The sequence below is a fragment of the Gavia stellata genome, chromosome 15, assembly GCF_030936135.1.
Source record: "Gavia stellata isolate bGavSte3 chromosome 15, bGavSte3.hap2, whole genome shotgun sequence".
NCBI lineage: Eukaryota > Metazoa > Chordata > Aves > Gaviiformes > Gaviidae > Gavia > Gavia stellata.
Window position 1 is genome coordinate 11422534 of NC_082608.1, and position 27940 is coordinate 11450473.

Below are 27940 nucleotides of genomic sequence, written 5' to 3' on the forward strand. Positions count from 1 at the left end.
TTAATGGTTTTCTTGACACATTCAGCAGAACTATTAAAAAAAAAAAAAGCTTATCATATGTCACTTCTAATTTGTGGTGATTACTTTGCAGCATGTATGAGCAACATTTTTTAATGAGAACAAGATATTAACAATAATTGCCACAAAGAGATGTAGATTAAACCTATGTAGATTCCTTAAGATGTAGGTGAGCACAAAGTGGGATTTTGATAAATGCCTACATTCTTTGGAGTTCTTTGAAATCCCACTGGCTGCCTAAATTTCCCATTTGTCTGACAGAGCTGTAACTGTACAAATAATTCAATGAAAGATAGAGTAATCGTCCTGTAGAAAATCATATTTAAAAAAAAAGGCAAACAATATTTTAAGCAAAAACTGTATCCAGTCACTTGTACAATAAATTTTATGAGTGCATATAACATGGGCATTAGGGATTACTTTGTTTTCTAAGAAACACACAGAAATCTCTCCCTTTAGCTGCCTTTAGCTTCTAAAATTACAGTGCTGCTTTTTGGGGGTTTGGGTTTGGTGTTTTTCAGGTACAACAGTTTGCAGTAGAAGACATTCATCTACATACCATTTGGAATATTATTATACTGGTTAATTACCTGGCAACTTCGTTGGGGTTGTTATTTGTAAAGCTGGCTACTTAAATTGTTCTAAATATATGCTTCAATCATGTGAAGTAGTAGCCCTTCCAAAGAAGTCCTTTAGCAGCCAGATTTAAACTTTCTAGTTCGGGCACCTATTTCTGCCGTTAATGAATGGCAGAGGCACAGAAGCACGCCTAGTTCCTGACATGGGGATGCAGTTACCTGATTTTTAGTAGCTCATTACTTAAATGACTTACTCTTAGAAAAACAGTATTTTATGGTTACTTTATTTATACATTTCTGCTAGCAGAAATAAGCTACAACTGTAAATCTTAAGAAGGTGGCATATAGTGTACAGTCTATTGTGCTATCACTGACTAGAAGTGGCAAACAGGAAAAGAAAACATCGAATCTTGTTACAACTTTATGAAGCAGCACAAAATGTAAAGGCCTGGGTAGAGGCACTAAGACTCCAAATACATTTGATTATTTTTGTTTTCCGGTGATTTCCTCAATTTGACTTGTTCTTTTAGGTTAAATATGTATTATTTTGTTTATAAGTTAGATAGCAGAGTACATGTTTTACTTTAAAAATTGGTCAGGATATAACGTCAAAGCATTTTTGTGTCAGATACTTGGGATATTTTAAATACGTCAGTGAAGTAAGTATACTTTATTTTCAGTTAAAAGTTATTTTTCATATTCCTACAGAGGATTTTACATTTGAAAAACATGATTTATGTACATGATCTCAAATTCAATTAGAGATAGTAAACTTTTAATGGGATATTCATACTGTCTTACTGACACCAATATTTTACCTTCAACATAGAATTCATGTGAAAATAGTACATTATCTGGAATATATCTCAACTTTCTCATTCAGAGATCCCATTCGCTGGAAAAATTAAGGTACAACGAGATCCATAATAATGCTAAACTACCAGGCGGTATTCACAGAAACAATATTTTGCCGCATTGTTATTTTTGTGTAAAGGGATAATTATTTTAAAGTTGCTCAGCTAGCGAAAGATAAAAAGGTGAAAAACTTACATTCATAAGCTAAGAAGGAGATGGCAGTGAACCAAGACTTAAAAAGCAAGTAACCTTGAATCAAAAGTAACAATTTTGGTGTATGTGCAAGCCACACTTGCAGCAGTAAGTATAATGCACCTGGACTCATTGTAATGGGATTACTAAGCAGGATGCGTCTATTCACAGTTGTTCCTTGCCATCTTGTTTTCTTTTTGACCATGTGTTCCTATAAAATAGCAGAAAGTTAGTTGCCTCTAAAAACCGTTATCAATCCTAACAAATGCCAACAAATAATTCCTTCCCATATGCACAGAGATTTTTTTTTCTTAACTGTCTACATGCTGCTTGCCATTAGTTACCCACTCACAATTGCCATGGACTTTATCAGAAGTTCTGCATGTGAAGTAATTATAGGCTTAGTTTTTCTGAAAGCAAATTATTCCTCAGGTTATCTGCTTTAGAAAGTGTATGGTTGGCTTGGTTGCATGTTATGTAAGGGGTTTTAAGCACATTTCAAAGTCACCAACACTGCGGTCTTCCCCTTTCTTTAGCCTTCTAAAATATTTTCGGATCTTCTGTCACAGCACTATCAAGATGATCAGATATTCACTTGCTGTTTGTTTAAATTCGATTTTATTCTGTGATATGAACTGTAACTTGCAGCTTTGTTTTAAATGCCTATACTTCTACTAAAGAGAAAACTTCCTTCATACTAGACTATACTGATTATCAGGTGCATATTTCATCCTTCCAATTTATGCTTGGCCTGGAAAAATAGAGTGGGATTCAGTTAGAGTTATTGTATTTTCCTCTTTCAGAAGCACTTATTTAATCATTTTAAAAAATGTACAGTTGGTGCTCAAAGTAACATTTGTTAAGATATATTTAATAGAAATTCACATTTGCATTTGATATTCATGGACATGGGCACATGTATTTTTTTAAGAAAAGGTATTGTAACACTATGGCACTGCTTTTATAGCCAAAGTATAAAAATTTTAGAAAACTGACATGTAAAGACTGCAGTTAATTCTGATACTGTATCTTATTAAATAGGATGACTTTCATTTTATAAAATTATCCAGCACATTAAGCTGCATGCCTTAAGCTCTCTCTAGGATTGTGTTCCTGATAGACGACTGTTTGGAACTATGAAGCAAAGTCTGTAGTACTACTTTAACTACCTTCTGAAATACTGTACAATGTTAGAATAATTTATTTTGCTTTACAGGAGTTTGTCACGTATTGACTTTAATATTGTATTTTGGTAATAAACTTTTTTTGTTAAACACTTTAGTCACTTTTCTTTTACCTGTATGAAATATTAATATGGAAAATTCAAACACTAAACCAGTATTCAGAGAGATGGGAATCTGTTTAAATCAAAAAGTATTTGAAATACTTCACTGCCATTTCTCAATGTCAAGTTATTAAAGTTTTAATACTGTTAATACAACATTTATAAAAGTAACTGTAGTAATGAAATATGAGACTATTAAGTCAAAATACTTGTAAGTCTGTGTGCAGTTACGATGGGACAATGCTGAAGGACAGAAGTGCACTTTCAAAATTCATAATGAAGCTAGTGGGAATTTTTTCCCTAATTTAAATGGAGTGAAAGCCTTATGCAGCTTTTTTCAGGTTAGTGATTGACTCTTGCTTATCCATCACATAAGCTAAAACATATCTTGCAACCTAATTTTAAATATACAGTATTTATGGTCGGAATTATTGCAGAAAAGTTAATGCACCACTCTACTGTTCTTTTCTTGCAGTCCCTTCTAGGCATATTTGGAAAAGAGCTGCCACACTGAGCCACTCAGAAAGTGAAACACCACTAATACCAACTTGACTTAATATGAGCTAGGTAAAAAACCTCAGAATTGGTAAAACTAAGATGCTTTTGCCCAAAAGCAAAACTTCAGGCACCTGACAAACTTTAAAAGTTGAAAAAAGAGATAACCGAGAAACCTGACATGCTTGCAGCATATCACATGGCTGCTGAACAGCAACTAAAAAGATGGCAGGTTTAGACTCAAAATTTACTTGGGCAGAACTTGAGTCCTCCTGTGTTTCTGGTTCACAGTAGCTCTTTCTACTGTATTAAATGTGACAAACCAAGAGAAAACACAAATAGTAAATAGCATAAAGAAATTTAATTTAAAGTTTCATTCAACCATTTCCTGTACCCTATGGTTTGTAGATGTTTGACTAACATTTGTTGGGAGTATGGGTAACTTGGTACCAACATTAAGACTTTGCTACCATACGATCTAGCTGCAACACAATGAGCAACAAGGATGTTGATAAATAATATCCTTTTGCTGCTTTGGCAAGTATAAAGCCAGTGTTACAGTATTATAATAATACAGTAATAATACAATAATACAGTATTACTGATTGCTTGCTATAGTTTGATGTATTTTAAATTTTATAATAGAATTTTCAGAGATTAATGTCAATCTAGAATTTCTTTAGTTTTTCTGTATACTCGCAACTTAAAACATTAAATCTTATTATCAACGGACGGGTTGCCTAACTAAAACATTGTTTCAGCGAGAGTATGTTGAATAACAACTCTCAGGTGTAGCTCCCTCATGACATAGGATTTTTTCTTCTTACACTTACATTGCTCTAGTCCCTGGCAAAAAGAAGAGGTAAAGAATACTGTAGTGTGATACTTTGCAGCTATTACTGTATTTCAGGTGTCATCCCTAGAGTATTAGCATCAGATTCATCTGTTCTGAGTAGTTCCAGACAGAGGATCAGGGCAGAGAGTTTTTCTCCCACTCCGTTTTTTCCTAGTGCTGTACCCAAACCTATAGTGCAACAGGAAATAGGACTTGTTAAAATATTACATAGAATTGGGAAAAAATGCATTTTTTATTTTCCCTACTGTCTAATCTTCTGCCATTTGAGACTTGAACACTAGGTGTTAATATTTCAAAGTGATGGCTATAGATGATTAGTTATTCTAAAATGACTTAAAGGTGACACTTACTCTTAGATACATTAACCACTACGTAAGGCTGTCTAATGTGTTTCTATTACTCAAACTGTTTTCAGTTCAACTAACGCTCTTTTACAGCATAGACTGCATTAGTAGTTCGGGCACGTCAGTGGAATTTGTACTGCTGGTAATCTGCAATCATTTCCACAAAACGGAAAACTTCTTCAACTGACCATCATAACTTATCACATATTAATATAGTACATATTTGCAGTGTCATAAAACACAGTAGAATTAAGACGACTGTAACTCCCTCTCTTCTCAGTACTACTACTTCTTGGCAACCATGCTGCACAGCCTGTCATTTAGTTCAGGATAACATCTACCCAAGTTTTGGTTCTACAGAGAACAGGCTTTTGGTGGTCCCAGATTTATTGAGCGTGCATAATCACCGGATTCCTAAAGCTCTTAAATGATTAAGTTTTCGAAACCGTTTCTGCAACTTTTTGTTCTGTGTAGATTTTACTTTGTTTTGGTGTCTTTACAGGTAGTGCATAAGTAGAATTTCCATTCTAGGAAAAATCTTCCACAGCATTCCCTTTCTCAGAAATTTACGTACATTATCTGGCCTCCTTTACATAAAAACGTACACACACTCAAGATTTTTTTTTCTCTTTATTTACACTGTAAAATCACTTGTATGATCTGTATATAATATGTTCATTTTAACAAACGCCTGACACGTATGATGTGGCAGTGATGCTATTAGTGATAAAAATAAGGTAAATCTAATGCCCGTTGTAAAGCCCATAATTCTTCAGTTTCCATATTCTTAGTTTAAGCATTCCCCACAGATGTACCACCTGCCTTACCGCTCAAAAAAAAAAAAAAAGAGAATTATGGCTAGTCTGTTTGCTGTAGATTGACTTATAGTAGAAATTTTTAACTGTTTGGAGAGCTTAATCAGAGGAAATAAGAGAAAATCATTGTTTGTTCTAAAAAATACTTATAAAACATACTAAGTGTGCAAAGACAGATACTGAAAAATTTCCCAATTTCTAATGTCCTAAGTCAATGGCTTCAAAGCTCTGAATTACCGGGATGATTTTTAGTTACACAGTTTGCCTGGCATCTCTGAGCATGTTTTCTATGAATTTCATGCCTCTTTTTGCTCAAAATACCAACTCTGCCAATAACCACGGTTGTGGAATGAAAAAGAAAAAAAAAAGCAAATATTGCTGGACTGTAAAATGGTGGTGGAAGATCAACTGAGTATTTTCCTGAAGAAGTGAACTCTAGCCCTGCCTGTTCCACAGAATTTATATGGATTACTGGGAAATCTGCTTTCTGTGGTAGGATCTGGGAGTCGCCATGTTGGTAAAGGCTTTAAGGGGAAATGGTTTTTCTATGATAACGATCTTTAAAGACACTGCAAATAAAATTTACAATAAAAAATTATTGTAAGGGTGGGTTGTACCTGTTAAGTAGAAAAAAGCCTAGTGTTGCCGTTATCTTTCTGCTACAGAGATAAAGGTCTTTCCCCCCCTTGCATGTTTACCCCGAAATAGTTGAGCAAGAAATACAATGGAGCTTATCATGAACTGAATACAAAATACACCTCTACTGTTTAGGATTCTAATTTAAACTAAAAAATAGCTTAACATACATTTGGAACTACATATATTCGGGAAAAAACCCCACTAAAATTAAATTCTACGTCACTATTTCAGACAGGAATCTTCCACGCCCGCTGAAGTCCAGCGGGACCGCACGACCCGCGGCACGCACCGCCCCGGCCCCGCCGCGCAGGTGGAGCCGACGCCGCTTTACGGGTCCGAAGGGCCCACGGTCGCCCCCCGCCTCGCTGGCCGGCTTTCCCAGCCCGGCGCGGGGGCAGCCGGGGCAGGCGCTCGGCCCGGCCCGCCGCAAGCCCGCCTCTTGAAATTTCAACTACTTAAAACCCTTTCGGGGTGGGGAGGGGCGAGTTTCGGACTAGAGCGGTTTTGCCCGTCTCTGCTTTCGCAAACCACCTCGTCCGCGCTGTAGCAGAGCCCGAAAGCAGCAGAAGAAGCCGCACGCGCCCGCCGAGCCCCGCAGAGGGAAGTGCCGCCCCGCCGCCCCTCCCCGGCCCTCAGCCCGCCCCCTCCCCAAAGCCCGCAGCTCCTCCCCGCGCGGGCCTCCCGCTCCGGCGGCGGCTGCCTGCCCACCGGCGCGCCCCTGCCCGCTGCCGAGCCCCGCGCCCTGGCTGCCGCAGCCCCTCCACCCGCCTGACAGGGGCGAACAAAAGGCGCCGCGTCCGCCCCCACCCCCGCCCCTTCCCCTCCTCGCGGCGGGGCCCGGGCGGTTCCGCGCAGGCAGCACCGGTAGGAGTAAGCCGCCACCCCGCTGCAGCGATCCGCGGCCCTCGGAGCGCCGGCAGGTATCGGCCCCGCCGGGGGGGATGCGGAGGGGAAGGGGAGGAGACGGGCGGACGGCGGAGCCGCCGCCAAGCAGGCCGCGCCCGGCCGGGCCGGGCAGGCCGCAGCGAGCCGCGTCGCGGGCGGCGGAAAGGCGGCGCGCTGTGGAGCTTCCCCGCGCCCCGCGGGGCCCGCCCCGGCCGCCGGGGGAGCCGCGGCCCCAGGCCCGGCCCTCCTGCCTTCGTTTCCCGCCCGTGCCCAGCCCCCGGCGCCGGTTCCTTCTCCCCGTCGGCCCGCGGCGGTTCAGGCGCGCTCGCCCTCGGCTGTCCGCCGCGCTGCCCCAGGGCTCCCCTTCGTTCCTCCCGCGCCCGGCCTGCAGCCGCAGGGCCTGTCCCCGCTCCGCTGCCCCAGGCCTCGCCTCCTCACCTCACCTCGCCTCAGGCAGCTGTGGGGACGTTCCCTTTCCGGCGCCCTGTCGAGGCTTTCCCTGCGTGTGCCGGGCAACACCGTTCCCTTTGGCGTAAGGCATTGAGGCAAGCTGGCCGGGGCTGGCAGTGCAAAGAAAGAGCATGGTTATGATGACTGTCTTGCCTGTATCAATTAATTGTCAGGTTTTCTACAAACTGGCTATTTAAAAACAACTTAGACATATGCTCACATAGTTCCCTCCATGTGTGTTCCCGGGTATGCAGGAAAGAGATGAAGCTAATCCACTGCAAGAGCTTTAAAACAACAAAGGTGTGCAGTTGAAGCCTATTTCTTAGAGCATTACCAGTCAGTTACACCAGTGGTAACACAAATATCGGTGTTTGCGCTCTGGGAATGGTGGCAGACTTTTGCATTCAGGATGGGGCATCATTGATTTTCAAATGTAGAATGGCACGTTGGAGCAGTTTATGTGTGGACCATACTCACAGAGCAGAGAGCATCTTGGAATTGGCAGGGAAATGACTAGCTTTTTTCTTTTTTGTAATGTTCTCAAATTTTGTGGTGCTTTAATAGTATAAAACATCAAGGATTTTTCTTAATGCTGTCTCTCTAGGTTTTTTATAACACATACTCTCCGGTGTCATTTTTGCATCTTATGACGCCCTTTTTTGGGATTTCCTGAAAGGCAAGATTCAGACAACTGGCTTTCTATTTTAGGTGCCCAACTAAAATACCCTAAAGGGACTAATTTTTCTTTGAAGGGCTTACACTTTTTCAAAAAAGTGGAGCCTGGTGTGAATTTTGAATCAAGGGCCAAAAGTGAGGGCAGTCAAAATAATGAATCGTTCTGAAAATCTGTTCAAGACTATGTAAAATTGCAAACTTAAGTCTTTACAAATTTAAGATAATGTTTTCTATAATTTGTGCTCAGAGTTGTACAGATTTTAAAAATCTTGCGTTTTGCAAGATACACTTCAACTACAGTATAGTTCTGTAAGTCAAAGTCTCTGATGGCAGTAAAATATGGTTCTGTTTTCAGGTATTTCATACAGTATTAAGTGAATGTTTGGGTAGGAAGAGACATTGCTTCTATATGTCCATTTAGGAGTCAGACTGAAGAATAATGAGTTAAAGTGACTGACATCATGACAACTGTAAGACAGAGAAGGGTTGGAAAAGGCACAGAAGCAGCTGAAGATCAGCCTTCAGAGGAGAAGAATTTGAAACTTGATGGGAAAATTTTGTCTGGTGGGTAATGAAAAGGAATGTAACATTATGGTTTTTTAGTAGTGTTTAGCTTTTGGTATCTATCCTACGCACAGGTTAGAACTAGGTATGTACCAAATACATTTTCATACTTGAATATCGACCACCAAAATCAATTGGATGAGACAGAAGGCATGCGGATTACTGCATGTCAGTCTCATCTCTATTTTAAAATCCTAATTTAAATTGGTGAGAACAATTTTTTTCAACTTAGTATCAGTGACACACTATCAGATTTCATATAGCCATTGTACGTTCTTAAACGAATCCCAGTTCAAATCATTGGTCTTCAAATCGTAATAGGATTTGAAGACCTCTGATGAGTTGTAGTTACGTACAAGCAGATTGCACATGAAATCTGAATTAAAATGCAAACCCTTGCTTTTTGACCATACGACAGACTTGCTAAGTAAATTTAAAAGTGAGACATTAAGTGTTTTAATTCGAGGGTCTGTTTAAGTAATGAAATACTGACATAGTTTTTGTTTGGATTTATAATTTTAGAGTTGGCAAAGTTTGTTGGGTTTGGTTTTTTTGATTAACTTATTTTAAGGGATGTTTTGATCTAAATTATAAATGTTTATGTATATGCAATTTGGGTAGATGAAAGGAAAGTTGCATTGTTGTTTCCACACAAATACACTTAGGCTATATACAAAACATGAAAGTGATCATAGTTCTCATCCAGCCCAGCCCTCAGTTCCGTTGAATTGCATATTTGGTACCCATTATGTAGATGTCACACACAGTGTGAAATAGCCATTTCAAATATATAATTCCAGATCACTAAGATCAACATTAAGCTTTACATCAACATTTAAAAAAAAAAAAAAAACAGGAACATAAGTGTACAATAAATTGATTGAGCCTATGTAGAAATGCAACCTTTCTTTCCCATTATTCCATCTATAATCTTATTCTGATGTCAGCAGGAGGTCATCTGCAATTCAAAGCATGACACCATTATCAAAGGCTGGTTTGGCTGCTCTTCAGTCTCTTTGTGGGTATTTAGTGAGACTTCTGAACCTTCAGTGTTGTTTTTTTACAAAAACCAAGCAAACCCCCCAAAACAGGCAGCCGTTTTAAGACGTGAAGAAGATTATAATTCTTCACTTTGTGATCTAACAGTCATCCTGTATTGCCTTAATGAAAAAAAGTTGCCCTGGAGGATATTTCAGTTTAGATTTACAAATTAGATATGATATTTATCTAGATTTGTATAGGGTCATGGTATTCTTAAGCTATAACTACATTTTACCAATTAAGGCAGGCCTTATTTCACTTTGCATGTAAATAAAATACTCTGAGTTTGCTATATGAGAAAATAAAAAACACATCTCCATAAAGACCTCTTAAAACTAAGTGTGCTGTTACCTACAGAATGTAAACTGTACTAGCACAGGCAATGTATAAATGAGTTTCCAAAATCGCTTTAAGTTGAATTATGTGTTTCCCAATTACAGAGTGAAATATTTTTCTTCCAAGTTCATACAGGTGGAAAGCTGTGGAACATATTCTCAATAACTGTTGGTGGAATTATTGCCGTCTGTCTTGGACTTCTTACTTCTGTTTATGTTGCGACACTGCATGAAAATGACCTGTGGTTTTCCAATATTAAGGTAACAGTTATTGTCATAATTTCATCAGTGCTTTCGTAGAGCATTAATTTGAGTCTTAGTTGAAATTTCATTTATTTATGTGTCTGTCTTGTAACTTGCTCAAAAACAGAGAATATTTCCTTTTTTAAAATTTAACTTAGAAAAGCTGTGCTTTCCTTCCCACCACTTTTTAAATACTTCATCATTTCTATAAATATCTTTCCCCAAATTTTCTCAGATAGGTCCTGCCTGTGTTGTAGCTATGGTTCTTCCACCCATTGATCGTTATCCAGAATAGAATTTCAACAATCTACTATATGTTGCTGTATAATCATCTTTCTTTTATCCAAAGCAATCCAAAACCAACCAAACAACGGTTTAAATAAACAATATGCAAAATCCTGGCACACAGTTCTTTAATTGTATTTATACTACGATATTGTAATACAGTTTAGGCACAGTCTCTATTCAATACTAATTTTACATAATGTTGTCCTAAACGTGCAAACCTTAGAACATATTTCAGACATTTACCAATGTAAAACCAGCCATTCCCAAGATCCAAGACTGACTAGTTTTTTCCTAGAATCATTGCATGGGAAAATAATGCAGCTGTACACATATCTAAATTTAACCAGAGAAAAGAAACAGGTGAGTAATTTTCCTTTTAGATGCCTAAAATTCACTCTGTTAGGTCTATGTATTACATTATTAAAAGAGTACATATATTTAGTTGGAATATGTCCTTCCAATACTATGCACTTCTTCTGTCCCAGAAACATCTATATTCCCGTAATAAAAATAGTTGGCACTTACTGAAACTATTGCTGTTGTATTATACGTATAATACTGTTTTGTACCCACTCTCATCTTTCTTTCAATATATGGATAGATTGTGTATATATTGAAGGTACACCTTAGGTTTGCCTTTCCTTCCAAAAGCAAGTATTGAGTAATTTCACAGGTATTGTGTATTTTGAAGTACAAACAAGCATGGACTTGTGGCAATGTATGAACATAACGGATACAGTATTTTTATGCTGTTGAACTGATACAGCGGGACACAAAGTTCACTGAGAGAAGCAAGTCTGTAGCTGCAATTAAGTTGCCCCCCAAGGGATGAAATGCTCATTTTATTTAATAATTATTGTTTTTCATTTTAAGTACACTAGAATGCCATTAGATATCAAAACTGAAATAAAACCCTCTAGATACTTTTAGTCTGGATTCTGTTGTGTCTGTAACTCATTTCATCCTATGGAGTTGATATGATAACTAGTAACATTGGAACATGAGCAATTTCAGCCAATTTGATGGAAAAATTCTAAAAAGCAATAAGTTTATCTGCCAGCAGGTTAAAGGAGAAAGAGATGTAGATACTCTCTGATCTCACATTATACCTTCTTCAGTAAGATGTGAAGTCCACCAGAGAATGCATGTGGCTACAGTGCTAATCTTAAACTTATAACAACAGGAAAAGCTTTAATGAGGTTTCAAATATTATTAGAGATAAAATAATCAGTTGTAACATAGAGCCAAAAGTGATCAGGCTTCATGCATACTCCTGCTTTTTGAAGCTATGTGAAGGCTATAGCTCTAACTTGATTGGTCAGACAAATGCAGTTTATTTTGTAAACACTTACGTCCCAAGGAAGGTTCAACAGTACTTTTAAAGATTTGTTACCAAACTATTTATTAGAGTTTGAGACCAAACAGTTAGTATCCCCTGCAATTTATTTGCAAATACAAAGAAGATTGGGGGTGAGTCAAGTCTGATCAAATTTTCTGCAACGTGTCTGCCAAGTCAGACTGACTGTGCTTTCACTTTGATTAACACAAAGCTTTCCAAGGTTTTACTGTTAACTTAAATATAGTCTAGACTTGTTTTCTTGCCAGCATCCGCATCAGAGCATTTTGTGGCCATAAGTGAGAATAGCAAGATAAGAAATCTAAACTGTATATTTTGATACCCTTTTTCTTAACTAAGCAGAGAAAGAATACATGGATGAGGTAGCGTTTAAACAAAATACTGTCTTATGAGTAGTATGGGAAGAGAAGACTACACATGAAGAGCCTGTGAAATTTCCTGCAAAGCTGAGACAGGAGGGCTTATCCTGACACCTGTAAAACAGTATATAGACATCTCTGTGCCTATATGTATGAATGGACACTGTAGTATCTCTAGATGTATGTACATGTTTTCCAGCATATCTGAATTGGCTAATCTTATGATTACAGCACATACCATATACTAATAAAAGACAAGAATAAAATACAGTATGGAACAATCTGAGATCCTCAAAAATTATGTTGAAAATAAATGGGAAATTTGCTTTTTTCTGTAACATATTATAGTTTGGCCATAGCATATATTTTTGCATATATTAACTGAATTTTCTAAAAATTTTGAAAGAGTAAGTTTTATTTCAATGCGTATCCCAGCCCAAATTCTCAGGAGGGAGGACTGTAGTTTAATCCTTGGCACACAATTATTGCATGCCTTGCTTAATGAACTACATAGGTTATTTTGTTTTATTTTATTTTTATTAACCATTACATATAGAATAAGTGGACACAATACTAATATACATCCTGTGTTTCGTTAACCCCCATGCCTATGAAACATAGTAGTGCATCACCACTGCTCTGAAACATAGAAGAGAAAATAAATTCTAAATCAGTTATATTTCCATACATTTTAAATTATTAACTTCAGTCACTCTGAATTGGTTGTAAACAGTAGAGATTTGGGGATTTTTATACTACCGAACTCTGATTAAAAAATTACATAACAACATATTGTCCACCTGAACTTTATTCCTTTCTTCCAATAAGCTACAATTAATCAGGTGGTCAGAATTCATTCAGAAAAGGGTATGTATGGCTGCTAAATTAATATAGTGAGATGTAATGGGAGACTTGTTTTGTCATTTTTTTCTTTTACGTGAAGGTACTTCTCTCTTTGTACGTCAATAGAAGGTCTGCAGTGTTTATCTGATACTTTTGCACTAAACTAGGCAGAGGCTTTTACATATACCATTTAGGTAGAAAAGGTGGAATTCTTGTTCTGAAGACCCCATTGATATATGAATATCATGATTGCATAGTTACAAAATTGTGTAGTTTGCCAATTGTATTCAACCCTAAAAATTGAAAGTAAGAAGAGTTGATTATGCAAAGTCATGATTCTTAACTTCTAAGTAATTGAAGTCACAACTTGTACATACACTTGTAGTGATTGCCTTTCTGTAATTTCAATTGCCATTCATAGAAAGCCAGTTCAGTTTTGTGTGTCTTCCAGCAATGGTTCACCCAACTAGAAAAACTGTTCTGTGGTTGTTATAATGTTTTGTTCTATTTTGAGTATGGCTTTCAACGGTGCATTGATTTCAGCTGCTGTAGTATGTGTGAATCTTGTTCTTATTTGCTAATAAATACACCTGCTATTACAAATCTGCTATGGTCATTGGAGAAAGATGTAAAATTGTTTTCTTATCAGAAAAGCTGAAAATGCAGGTCTTGAAGAATAGTTTATGCTATGAAAGAGGTATCTGATTGGTACTCTCTTTTATTCCAAGACTTCCCAAAAGAGCAATGAAAAAAAATGAGAATACAGCATACCATGTTACATAGTCAGAAACTGTGTTTGTGTACACTTCCAGCAAGGATCACAGAAGGTTTTAATCACTTATCTTGACCAAACAATTTTGAAGAAAAACATTTGAATCTCTTCTCATATACATTAAAACAACAAAGGTTTCTGTTTACGACTGTGAAAGCCAAAACAGATTTCTTATCCAAAAATCCTTTCTCAGGTTTCTGAAAACTTTCTGGCATGACACATAGAAAAGGGCTAGTTTATTTTCAGTGATTTTCAATAGCAGTTTAGTGACTGCTCCTCAAGTATAGTATCTTTTGGGAACAGGATGTACTATGAAAATAACAAAATGAGGGGACGGGAAGAGACTTGCATCACCTCTCCTGTCAGCCGTTGTATTGCTTGTTCAAATGCAAACTCTGAAGAAACTTTGAACAGGAATAAGCCAAGGCCACATAGCAAATTAATACTGTAACACAAACAGGTAAAACTTCAGAGATTTCATTTGTTCTTAATCCCTTCTGAGTAAGCATTTAGACTACTATTATTGTATTTTCCTTTAATAAAATTGCTGCTTGCAAGAATTCAGGAATAAAAATACCAAATTCTAAATCTTTCAGACATGCAGGGTAAGAATCCTGGGATTCCTTCCCTGAAGTGCTTATATTTTCCCTTTTTACATTTTGAATATGAAAAAAGTGGGGAAATGGGTAGCCGCTAATTAGAACTCTGCAAATTGAATGCATAAGTCATGAAGAGGAGGGCAGTGCAGTACTTCGGTGGTACTCTTCCAAAGTAGTACCTGATGAATTGTTATGGGTACTTTCACTCTGGATCAAAAGTCTGATCTGAGTAGGAACCATGCCATTCTAAGAGATGGGCATGAGGTTAACCAGCCAAGAGACCATGTACAAGGATTAAATATGTCTGCTGAAGGCATCATTCTCAACCAGGAACACTGATAGCAGCTGTCTGTATTGAGTTTCCACTTGTATGGTTGAGGCAATTTTCAAATCTTAAATTGAATGTAAATAAAAATTATTTTCAATTACACAAATTGTGGTTTAGCTTTGTCAAAAAAGTAATTGGAGCTTTGCTTATGCTCATGCTCTTTATTTCTAAAAAAACTCAACTCAGACTTTGGTTCTAGAATTTTGCACTGCCCTTGAGAGGAAGTCCTTTGTATAATATTGAAATCATATGCAACTCTATATGTATCCTTGAGGATAGTGTTGTGGGTTTTTTCCTTGGAACAGTGATAACTACTTTGTTAAAGACTCACAAATAGAATATACAGAAATATAAACATATGCTCTTACAATGCTTACCCATAAGTCTGTATGTTTTTATTGACATGGAATACTAGGAAAAGTATAAATTGCTGTAGAACTGGAAAAGTATTGTGAGTGAATAAAACAGATGTTATCTTAGCATGAAACAGATGTAAAACTCACTAGTGTTTGTCTCATAAAGTATAGCATTTGGTTGAATACAGCTGGTGCCAGGATTACAAATTAATCATGTTTGAATGCATTTTTGCTAATTAGATCCCCCTCTGTGACTAGTCTCTCCCCCTTAATAAATTCCAAATGTTAACATTCCTTTTTTTTTTTTTTATTAGCACTTAGAATCAGCCACTTCTTGGTATTAGAAAACTTTTCAGTAGTGATTAATTTGCAACTAGAGCTCATTCAAAATCCAGCATTCTCATTTTGCTAAGTGTGTGGCTTTTAGTAGTTAGTGCCAATGTCAGTAGAGCAGCTGGAGAGTTTTAACTGTGAACTTACATTGAATCAGATGCGTTTTTATCTCTTGATTTTTCTCAGACCAGAACTAATATTGTTTAGTTTGTCAACAGTTGACTTCAGTAAAACACATGTTTTGAGGTAAGATTCTATACTGGGCAGTAGAGGAGGGAGGAACGTGATTTTTTTATCTAGCTTTATGTTAGCTCTGAAATAGTATTGATTCTGTTCCAGCAAAAGAGATGGGACTGTGTAAGAAAGAGGAAGTCTTAGGATTCTATGCAAGGTTGCATTAACCAGAATGGCATTCATAAAAATCTCAGGAAACAATGTAACATTCTGTTATTTCAGTAATGTTCTTTTGTAAAGAAAGCTGAATTAATATGATTATTTTTAGAAGTCTCACTTAAATTTCATAATGACTTGCATACACCACATACAGGAATCTCATTGGATTTTCAAATCTGGATATAAATCTTTTCTAACTTGCTGCTTATGAGAGATATTTGCTGGGATGTTTTTATATCAACTACTGAAAAGATCACTAATAATAAAATAATTTTGTGCAAGATGCCTACTATTTCTTTTCAGATTGGTTGCTCATGCAGTCTTATTTTGTTTAAATGTGGTTGCCCAAGGCTCTGAATTTGTTAAATTTCATTAGGTCTTCGTAACTAATGAGTTAACAAAAGGAGGTGAATTCCAAAGCAAAGATCCTGTACTGAGAGCAGTTTTCTCTTGGAGAGCTTTCATATCTCACTAGACTCCACCTGCTGCAATATCAGCCAAGAAAGAGGCATAGTTTGAAGTGTACCTAGTTTAAATAATTTGAACATTTTAAAATTAAAAATAACAACTTTACCTACATCTAAAAACAAGTGAAGAATTGCTTTTCCTTTAACCTATAATTTAAGTATGAGTGATGAGCAGCTGGCATCCTGCAAGAAACAGCATTTAACTAGTGGGTAGCAGCATACCCTGCCAGCTGAAATATCAGAGTGGCATTATGGTGCAGTCCCAAGTATAGCACACTGAATTAATTGAGCCTTAAGGTGGCAAAGCCATGGAGCACTATGGGATATCTACATCTGGAAGAAAAGGTTAAATGCATGGCGCAAGCGTATGCAGTTTTGAAGTCCAGCTGTTGGCCACTGCACCTATCTAAACATTGAATATTACAAAAAATAGGAAAAGATCCAAAATGTTTCTGAACAGCATATCAGAATCACAAAAGGCATATTTCCCCAGTTAACAGAGGCATTGACACCTCAGCCATTTGCCTCCCACCCTAATTTGTCCATTTATTTTACCTTTATTTGAACTAAGTTGCATAGAATGCATGAACCTGGAGACTCAAGCCACTGTATAGGTCAGTTTCCCTGGTGCAGCAAGAATTTGAGTTGAAGGCAGCGTTACATGATTGTGAAAAGTAAATGGAAAGTGAATTTACTATTGAACTTTGACTTGCAGGAAGTCGAAAGAGAAATTTCATTCAGAACAGAATGTGGACTTTATTATTCCTACTACAAACACATGATTCAGGCTGCTTCCATCCAGCAAGGTATTGTAAACTGTAAAGTAAGTTTTACTTTGTGTTGCCAGCTGACTATTTTTAATATTTTTTCAAATATAGTTGAGAACAAGGAACACCTTAACTGTGAAAGATAGTCTAACAATTGTACTGGAGACAGATTTCTGTTCATACGCCAGGGAGCCACTAAGTTATGGACATAGTTTCACAATGATACATTGGTTTCTGTGCCACACCTTCACATTCTGATGAAGGCAATCACTGAGGGACAACTTTCATATCTGTTAAGGTTTCAGCCTTGCTGGTTTATTCAGTATATTACTTTCATTTTTATTCTTCTCTTGTTTAATTTGAATTATGAGCTATTTGTGGGAAGGGGCAATTTTTTGCTGTATGCCTGGACAGTAAGTGACACAAAGAGCAGCTTCCAAGCAAATCATGTACGATGATGGGGTTTTCTGTGACAGTCTCATGTTTTCTAGATGCTTAACTGTTGTTCCCTAGCAATTTTGCTTACAGTACACATTTGTCAATGTTAACATAACCTGTGTTCAAAGTAGTGATAAGAATGGTTCTCAAGATCCAGTATCTACCACAGATTCTATGCTAGGAATGTAAGTGTAAAAATAAATGTTTTATACGTTACTAATATATAGTACTTGAATTAGCACTCTGAGTCACATTAGAAGCAGGGAAACTGAAGACCTCAGAAGGTCATGTTGATTCAGAGGTAATGTGATCTGAATCCTTGACTCAAAGTTTGCAGTTTTTGATGAGAGATCCTAAAATACCTTTGAAAAAGTTATTCACTGTTCAAATGAAGATGGAGGGGGAAAATGACAATCTCCTATTTCAATTTCTCTTTATCGTTAAGGTTTACATGGTTTAGTATATGACAATAAAACTGAATCTGTGAGGACAATTAACATACTTGAAAGAATGAATGTTTACCAGGAGGTGTTTCTCAGCATTCTGTATAGGATTCTTCCAATTCAGGTAGGCATGCATTTATGGCTTTAGATTGTAAGTGCATTATGAAGATTGTGCAGTGAATCATAGCTCACCTTTTTAGTTATTTTCTAATTAGAAATATTCCTGATACCTTTTTAATTTGTAAAAGCCTAATTCATATTAAATATAGTCCCCCCCATGAGTATTTTATGTCAACATCAGTATTCTTGTGTTTTACAGCAATACCTAGAGCCCATTTATTTTTATATCTACACTTTGTTTGGACTTCAGGCAGTTTATGTCATTGCTCTGTATGTAACAAGCTGGCTTCTTAGTGGAACGTGGCTTTCAGGGTTGTTGGCAGCTTGCTGGTATATTACAAACAGGTAAGTGAGATTAAGCATTCAGTCTGTCTAAAATTGTACCTCATTTCAAAAGGTAAGACACTAAACCTTCAAATGCATGATTAATTGGACAAAAAATGAAACTATAAGGCCTCTCTCCAGATTAACCAGAAAATGGAAAAAAATGTTTAAATAATACAGAATAATTAGAAAATAATCAGAAATGAGCTGACATTGCAGACTAGGATTTTAAAGTTTCAGGAAGTTTGAGTAGAAAATTTTGGCTTAAATTGGTCTCTGAAAGTGGACTACATCTTTCAGATGTGTCTTGATCTCCAGACAATGTACACTGTCTTCTCCAGCCTAGGATCCCTTAGGTGTTAAAGACACCTGCATATATGCCCTTCAGGGTCTCTCCCCACTGCCCCACACCCAACCTCCAGGGATTCCTTCAACAACCTAAGATCATCAGAAATTCCGCTTTCTCTGTTCCCTATTCCTGTAGGCATCTCCTGCACTAAGGAGATGTGCAGAAAAAAGATGGTAATTGAGCTATTCCAGTGCTTTATCACTTGAAGAATTCTCAGTTTGGAGAGAAAAACTGAAGAACTGGCTTTATGCCAGCAGTAAGCTAAGACTGGTGACATAGGCTGTTATCTGTAAATTAATCAAGAAAATAAAAGTACAGTGTTTGTTCTATCAAAACTGTTTGATATGTTAATCAGCAGCTGTAAAGAAGTTCATGGGCAAGCATGTCCATTACAGAACAATTATATATTGGTAAAATGTTTCTTTCTTCAAAGATGAAAGTCATTAAAAAATACATGCAATGTGCAGTAGTTCACATGTTTGTTTCATGAGGTCATCTCTTCCGTTTACAGAATATTTGGAGAAGATTTGTTTTGTCCATCTTTCTAATAATTCATGAACAATGGAAGCTTGTTATCCTTTATGCAAATAGAATAAGTACATGGAATTGATTTGAATAAAGTCTTTCTGTCCAGATGAAGTACATCTGAGACTACTGAGTAACTCCATTTTAGAGATGTTTTTTCATCCAGCTAAGCATGTCTCAGATGTGTTGCTTACTTTCCTTTTTAGCAAACATTTTCTCTACACAAGAAAAAAGGAATTATTTTTTGGTTTTAACTATTAATTCAGGTATTGTAAATGACTGCCCTTTGGGGAACTTTCACTAATTTCCATCACATACTTTTTATGTTAGAGCATTCAGAAAATGAGCAGAAGTTCCTAACCGGTTTGGTGGTATTCAAATCTAATACACTGGGATCACAGTGAGGAAACTGATACCTATTTATTCTTCTATGTGCTTTTTGGAAACCAAAAAATGAAGTAAAATTAACCTGTGGCATGAAAACTCCACATGCTGGATTTTGGGAGTGGTTTTGTTTGGGGGTTGGTTTGTTCATTTTTAAGTTACCCAAGCTGTGCTTCATAAGTAAGATTTAATCCTTACTATAAGTTTTTTAACAATAAGTGAAGCTAAAGTACAACATCCTGTGCCTGCGTATTGGTATCTAATGAGATGAATCAGAGGTAGAGAAACAATGGATGACTTGCAGAACCTTCATAATGATGTTTTTTCAGAGCCAGGCACGTTGAAGGAACTAGAGTGTAGAGCCTCCATTTTTATCAATAAGTAGTTAAAATACCACAAAGATGCCTGTCATTGCAACTTCTGTGTCACCAAGTTGGTGCCTTATTTGTTTAAAATTTATTAAACTCTGTTTGTTTTGTACAGAATAGATACTACAAGAGTAGAATTCACCATTCCTTTAAGAGAGAACTGGGCATTACCATTCTTTGCTCTTCAGATAGCAGCCATCACATACCTACTCAGAACTCATTTACAGCCTGTTCAAGAAGTGAGTATTTCTAACAAGTATGATACAGTAAAATTAGTATCAGAAAACTGTCTATAAAACTTAGGACAAAATACTTAATAAGCGTTTATAGCAGTGGATATATATACACACACAAATCACTTATAATGTTGAAAACATTAATCGGATGAGCCTTCTGTTAATTTAGATGTAGTTGAAATACAAAGGAATACATATGCTCAGCACTGAAAAAAACCAAGGGTAAGCTCTAATGAGTACAAGACAACAGTACCATGTATTTAAGAAGAAAACATGGGAGTAACACAAAGTGGGCAGGAGAAAAGCTTGTAAAGCAGAAGGATTAAAAGATTTTCTTTTGATTTCATTTGTTTTACAAATTTAAGAGGTTGTCCTGATCTGCAAGAATAAAAGCAAACTGGTGATACAGTTTCTTTGACAAACAGTTCTTAAGTTGTTACTCCTCAATTTGATCAAATAACTGCTGTATATAGCGTAGTAAAACACGTACTGCCTGTTAACCTGTGGGCTGAAACGATCTGAGATCTCACCATTTTCTTGCAAGTGGTATTACAATGGTAAAATACAGGCATAAATACAAGAACCTGTAACTCTAAAAAATGGTCATTATCCTCCAAGCAGTTATTGCAGTTAGAAAACTCATAAATGTTTTAAAAATTGATTTAAAACAAAACCAAATCAAGGTGGGTTTTGGTTGGTTTTGTTGGGAATTTTTTGGGGTTTTGTTTTGTTTTGTTTTTTAATGAAGGAAACTATAAAGTTAAATAAAACTTTGTTCCCTGCTTCTAGAGATTGACACTTATGGCCACATTCATAGCAACATTTCTCTTCAGCCTAACGTGGCAATTTAATCAGTTTATGATGCTGATACAAGCATTGGCATTATTCATACTGGACTGCTTTGACATACTTCCCACAGCAAAGGTAAGGGTATGTTTGGAAATAACCAAATTTTTTTCTTTTCTATCATAAAGCTAGCAGTTTTGGAGGTATTTTACTAACCAGTGGCCTGGATGCCTGAAGTAATACAGGTTATACACTGTGCTGCTTTGTGCTTTTAGGTAATCACAGTGTATATACATCAAGTGTAAAAATGAATAATCAAAATACCGTTTCTGATTTTTTTTCCAGCTGATTTTATTTCACTTTGAGTAATTCACTTCTGTTGTTTAATTTTTGTCTAGTTTTGTTTAGACACAGCTAGTTTTGACACTTCGAAGGGATTGCTTTTAAACACTATTGTAACAGTTGATCTAATACCACAGCTTAGGCATGTCCTCTGGAAGTGGCCAGAAAAAAAAAATAGCACAAGAAATCTTTGCCTAAGTTGAAGTCATAACAATGTATGAATTTTGCCTCAAGTATTGTGCATCCTTGGTTGAAAGTTAGGTGTAGGCAGTGTACCACAAAGAGACGGAAGAAGATAGACCAGATTGCTCAGGAGAAGCAGTTATCTTTCGTACATTGAAAGTCACCACAAAATAACAACATTGTCGCTGCTATGTTGCTGAACTAAATGAGCCAAGAAGTAAAACAAGTGTTACTAAGAAGATAAGGGATCATTTACAGTCAGGAAATAGAAATATACTGTAGAAGATGAAAACATTGTCTTTGAATTTAATGTCACTGTGAAATTCTACCGAGATGATTTTAGCCCTTGTGAAAGCTTACACTAGTTGAAAAAGGTTCTATCTTTAGGGAAGGTTATAGTAGGATGAAGAGTAATTCATGTTAATTTAATTTTGAATTTGAAGCAGACTTGAATATTAGTGATTGTATTAATTTAACTGAAAATTAGTATGGTGGCTGCATATCAAAATAAATGTGGTTTATTTAACAGTTTCTAAACTCTTCGTTATATCTGCAAATGTAAGCTGAAATTAGCAATTAATGTGACTAATCAGCTGCCTTAAATGTTGGCAAATTACCAGCTTCATCCTGAATTACACTAAAATGGACTTACTGCACCACTCTTATTCCATATTAATTTTCAAAAAAATGCTGCTTAAAACTGTTGGAGTTTGTTGGGCCATTTGATACTGACTTACACCACTGCTGTAATGCAAGACTGAACTCAGGATCTTTGTGTCAGGTAAAATTTATGTTTTGGTACCACTGTATCAGAAAATCAGCTGGCTTCTGGTGTTTGCATTCAGCTGAACATTCGTAATAGCTTTAGCATAGCTTGAAAAGGTCTGTACTAAACATTATTAAAAAGTCAGAGAAATTGGCTGACGTTTGATTGCTGAACTGCACTGAGCCATAACTCTTTAGTTGTAAAGACATTAGAGAGGCTACAGAAACACTTCTTTGACTAAAAAAAATACAAAACAACTTCCAAATATTAAGTAATTAATATTTTCCTCACTCTGCAGTTGTTTAACTTACCTGTTTTATTATAGCATCAGGCTTCCCTAGGTGCAAAATAGGTATAAAATATTAACCTAACTAGTTCAGGACATCAGTATAGAAAGGATATAGTAATGGCTTTAAGTGTAATGATTTAGTGCAAGATGATACATTTTTTATAAAAATAATTGATGTTGAAATAAGTTATAAAACATATTCAAAGAAAAGCAGCTATGACTAAAGTTTTGTAGGCATAAAAATCTCATTATTGTTACAGGTTACGTGGCTCTATGTCATTCAGATTTCTGGATTACTGCTAGTCTGTGTCCTACAGTTCTTTAATTCTATGATTCTTGGATCTTTACTTATAAGTTTTGATGTTTCTGTCTTGATAGCAAGAACAATCCAGGTAGGTACCGAAATATTTTTTGTAGTACTAAAAGAGTGTGATTTGTATAGGTAAATGAGTAATTTATATGCATTATAATCTTAAATTACTAATGAGAGAATTAATACAGTGTAAAGCAACAAAAATATTGCATGATCAAATAATGAATTCAATTACACTAACTACAGCATAACCAAGCACATCAGACACCATAATTCTGTGATTGCTCTTAACATTTATGATTGTGCAAGCTGCAGTTTGGATTCTGAAAAAAAAAATTGCATAAATGGACTTTACACCTGTTTCAGCAGGACTTGTCTTGGATTTGTGGATCTGCCTCCAGCAAAATATTCTGTGAGAACTAGGCACATGTCAAATTCAGCTTACTGAAATCTATTGTTTCTTTCAAAGATTAGGATTTTTTTTCTGTATTTACAGTTCTCTTTTTTTTGATATTGACATTGACAACAGCCTCTAATCAGAATATATGAACTTACAGGGCCATTCCTGCTGTCTCTCACTCATGACCTTTTAAAATCAGGACTGTGGGTTTTTTTATAGTTAGACAATGTCTGCACCTATTCCAAGTTGCCTGTGAGCAGCCAAAGAACCATTCTCAGATCTGGAGCTTTGAACTGGAAAATTGCTCAAAATCCCATCAACTGACAGTTAGAGCCAGAAGACACCTTTGCCATATTTAGGAGGAAGGTCTAATGAATAGATATTTCAAAAGGCACACAATACTATTGGAATTAGGGCAATTTTGGAACACAACCACAGTTGCACTGGGTGCCAGCAGTTGCATAAATATAATGGGGCCACCTCTGAAGGAAGGCTGTTTGGCTAGACAAAACTCTGACAGATCAATACACTGGGGAGTTTTTATGATATTGTCCCTTCAGTTTTGTGGAAGAAATATATCTTTATTCTGGATACTTGATTATGTATACAATTTTGCTTACATGAACCTAGTACAAATTTGGTCTAGCAGATAAGCTATTTCAAATAGTCTGTGTTGCTTTTGTTCCAAACACATACAGAAAAGTACTGAAATACTAATATTTTCTTCTTTCTAGAAAAACCTAAAAAAGGGTGGCTTGCTTAGTAGGCTTGGGAAACTTATCCTCCATGTACTACTAGTCTTGTGCTTGACTCTTCTAATAAATAAATTCATCAAGGTAAGCAAATAGTTTTTAATATAGAAACTTACAAAATGTATTACATTAAAAGCTATTTGTTAACCATCTACAGTAATATCATTAAATAAAAATGGCAATGAGATTTAACTGCATTTCAGAGACTGTTTTAGAAATGAAAGATCGTTTTGGTAATGGTTTTGGTATATAGATTTTAAAACATATTCTTAAAACTTCATAAATTAACATCCAAATAATCGAATACATATTTGTAACTTGAAGCTCACCTGTAATTTTATAACAAGTGTAGATTTATACTGCATTCTGATACTGCTGAGCATTTGCAAACTTTTTCAATGAATTTACTTTTCAATGAATGCAGTTAATATTGAATACTTGTTATAAAAATGTTGTGGACCATACCATACTTTTAGTTGCTTCTTGGGCAGAGAGATGTCTGCAGACTTTAGTGACAGTAACACTTTTTCTGCTTTTAAGTTTTAGTCTCTTCAAGAGATCTATATCAACAGATTAAAATTTAGTACATGTTGAAATTAGAAGTATCACAGTAAGATATGATAAGTCATTGAAATAAAAAATACAGCTAAAAACCAACTTGTCCTGGATAATCTTTATCTGTAAATAAGAAACTAACCTTAATAGATATTCTAAAAATAAGTAACTTGCCCTTTGGACCACAGGACCATAATTACAAACTGAATGTTTATTTTATTGCAAAGCACTGTATCACAGCAAGTCTGTGTGGCTTCACAGTTTCATTTAAATGATGGCAAACCTGTGTGAAGCTTAATTTTTTGATACTTAAAAGATAATTTCCTTTCTTTTCCTCCCCTTTATAGAAAATTCTTCATCTTGAGTCAGATGAACATATATTCAAATTCCTGAAAGCAAAATTTGGATTTGGGGCAACAAGGTATGATTTAGCTGCAATTTTGCTTTTTTGTATAACTTCATTAAGTGAAGCCTGCAGGTTGTTCTCGTTTAAAGTCTTGGTGATAAATGATGGATTTTTACTTCACGTTTATGTCATATTTTCCTTCATAATAATCTGCACAAGCATGGCTTTATAATTTCTTGGGAAAAAAGGAAACTTTGGTCCTTTTTGACATCAGGTTATGAAACACATGATGACAAGGATTATTCTTTTTTCTTTAGAGATTTTGATGCTAACCTGTATCTTTGTGAAGAAGCTTTTGGTTTACTACCATTAAATACATTTTCAAGACTCTCGGATACATTACTTTTTTACGTCTACATGTTTGTTCTCTTCCTTATGACAGCAACAGCTGTAATTGTTGCCTTTCGGAACCTCAGGTAAAATATGTTTTTAAAATAATTGACATCTTTATCAATTTTCTCTTCTTCAACAGGCTAAGGAACTGACAGTTGAACACAGCAGCATACATTATTACCTTCCAGAGGTACTAAGGAAACAGTAGTACATATAATAGAGAGATCAGGCAAAATAAGTAATTTCCTATTAGAGCGAAAAATGTAAAGGATGTAACGAGACTAAACAAAGAAACATTCTTCCCTAGATTCCTTCAAGCTCTTTTCTTTCCTGTTGAAGTTTTGCAGTATGTGTAAGGTTGGTTGGGTTTTTTGAGGGGGAGGGGAAGGGTGCATTTAGAGAAAATAACGTTAGTTTGTTTAGTTCATCCCCTTTTCCCTGTGCAAAGCACTCCCAATCAAAGATTTCCCTGGTGGTATCCTCAAACTGCCCAGAAATGAGCAAGGATAGTCTGTGCTGAACTTCCTGTGATCTGTGTGAAGAAACAGGAGTGGAGGACTGCAACTGTTAATCACTGCTGCCAGTTCCTGTAGCTAATCTGTAGAATTTGGAGGTATTTACAGAACACTAGAAAAAAAATTAGTACTGAACTGCTATTTTAAAAAAAAAAAGTAAATGGTTCATTATAGACATCTCCGTTTTGCATTTACAACCTGAGCAAAAGTTAGAAGGGATGATGTAAAACTTGGTTAAGCAAAAATTCAAGTAGTGCCATGTAACTAATGCCACTCATCATAGATTTTATGTAAAACAGGATAAAAGGGGGAGAGAGAGGGGCAGAGGGAGAGGATCTAAGACGCTCTGAAACTATGTTGTGATAATGGTGAAGTCATAGTCATCTGTAAGGCATTTTGGTACTATTCAACCAGCCTCTTAAACTTACTGCATCAATCAGTTGTAAAAACAAACAAAAGACTCTGCAGCCCCTATTTTCTGTAATCCTAAATGTAATCCCAAACGTTACCCTAATTTTTAACACTGCCCAGTTATCTCAATTATCTCCCACCCGAAAAAGCAGGGTAAACACATACACATTTAAGCAGCTTCTTTCTGATCAGCCCTCCACATACATTCATAAGACTAGCCACATCAAGCAATAACCAGTCCCTTCAGCACTTCTTTTCTGTAAATTTACTTCCAATCTAGTAGCATCCAGATATACCAGCACAACCCCACAAAGCACAGTTAAGTTCTTCGCTCTCATCAAAAGCCCTGTGAACCCTGTGGGGGTAGCTGCTTCAAGCAATAAACCAAGCATACCTTCCTGTAAACAATTTTATCTCATTCTAAACCAGCTTGTTTAAACCCCTTGTATTTCCAGAAAACTAGACATGAAAATAAATACCTGATGCTGCATCAAGTTGGTGCTATCAGGCTTAATTATATCATAGATACAATAGAAGATTGTGGACTGATAGCAGTAGTATTGCTCTTTAGCATCACAAGGATTAGATGCTTTTTAAAACACAGACGGCTGTGTGAAATATGTTACAGAACTTAATATAACACTTCTTATTTCTTCTGTTCAATTAGTGGTTCAAATCAAGTCCAGTTCATGGAAAAAATGGAAGAATGCACAATAACGCTGAAGCCTGATGCTGCTTACAACTTAATTCACACAGTTCTTTTTGGATGTCTGGCATTAAGCACAATGAGGTATATTTTTTTAAATTCTACTAATGGCTTTTTTAGATGATTTGGTATGCTGACCACAAACTGATAGGATCATAAACCTTCTTTCTCTCTTTGGTGTGTTTCTGCTGTAGACTGAGGCATTTCCCAAAATTCTGCCAAAAAGAATGTTTGGAAGTTTGGGAGCAGATATGTTCTCGAGCACATAGCAAAGTGCACAGTCAGTCTTTTACTCAGTTGTTTCAGAGTCCTGAAAGTCCAATAAAACTGTGTTTAGAAATCCAGTAACATAACTGCTCTCATCAACACAGCTTAGCAGAGCTCCAGATGATCAGCAAAAACTTGTCTGTATTCTTCCAGAATGAAGTACCTCTGGACATCCCACATGTGTGTATTTGCATCTTTTGGCCTGTGCAGTACGGAAGTATGGAAACTTATCCTGAAGGGTATTCATATCTACACATCACAGAGGGTTAGCCCTATACCTACAGCATTTCATTAAATGTGGTTTTGCTCCATTTCTAAACCAAATCAACACTCAGAATTATAACACATCTGAAATTAATATTGTTTGTAGTCCTCTTAAACTGGGTATCTCTGAAGTACATTTGTATAAATTTAGTAAGTAAAATGGATTTTCTAGTGGTTTATATATTAAACAATTCCATTTGAATACACTAGATGGCAATATAGATGTGGCTATGAAGAATAACCACAATTTTACTAAAAAAGTCTTAGTCACCATATTAAGAAATTATCAGTGGTCTGAGAAGACCTTTACAGTCTATTATACTGGATGATACA

The 27940-nt window shown here is 36.3% G+C and overlaps 1 protein-coding gene across 4 annotated transcripts in view; it reads left to right on the plus strand.

The window, feature by feature from the left end:
* The first annotated feature begins 8539 nt into the window (after positions 1 to 8539).
* DPY19L3 (dpy-19 like C-mannosyltransferase 3) overlaps positions 8540 to 27940 on the plus strand; it is a 35909-nt gene continuing 16508 nt past the window's right edge. For 2 of the 4 annotated variants that reach the window (XM_059824874.1, XM_059824876.1), the window contains exons 1-13: positions 8549 to 8651; positions 10155 to 10288; positions 17081 to 17171; positions 18016 to 18137; positions 18333 to 18478; positions 20199 to 20322; positions 21109 to 21243; positions 22946 to 23077; positions 24133 to 24234; positions 25053 to 25126; positions 25369 to 25527; positions 27038 to 27160; positions 27497 to 27608. In XM_059824874.1, the coding sequence (XP_059680857.1) occupies positions 8549 to 8651; positions 10155 to 10288; positions 17081 to 17171; positions 18016 to 18137; positions 18333 to 18478; positions 20199 to 20322; positions 21109 to 21243; positions 22946 to 23077; positions 24133 to 24234; positions 25053 to 25126; positions 25369 to 25527; positions 27038 to 27160; positions 27497 to 27608 (1557 nt within the window). Of the gene's footprint in view, positions 8652 to 10154; positions 10289 to 17080; positions 17189 to 18015; positions 18138 to 18332; positions 18479 to 20198; positions 20323 to 21108; positions 21244 to 22945; positions 23078 to 24132; positions 24235 to 25052; positions 25127 to 25368; positions 25528 to 27037; positions 27161 to 27496; positions 27609 to 27940 lie in introns of those variants that run through there. The other 2 variants (XM_009814965.2, XM_059824877.1) reach the window with 2 other exon arrangements.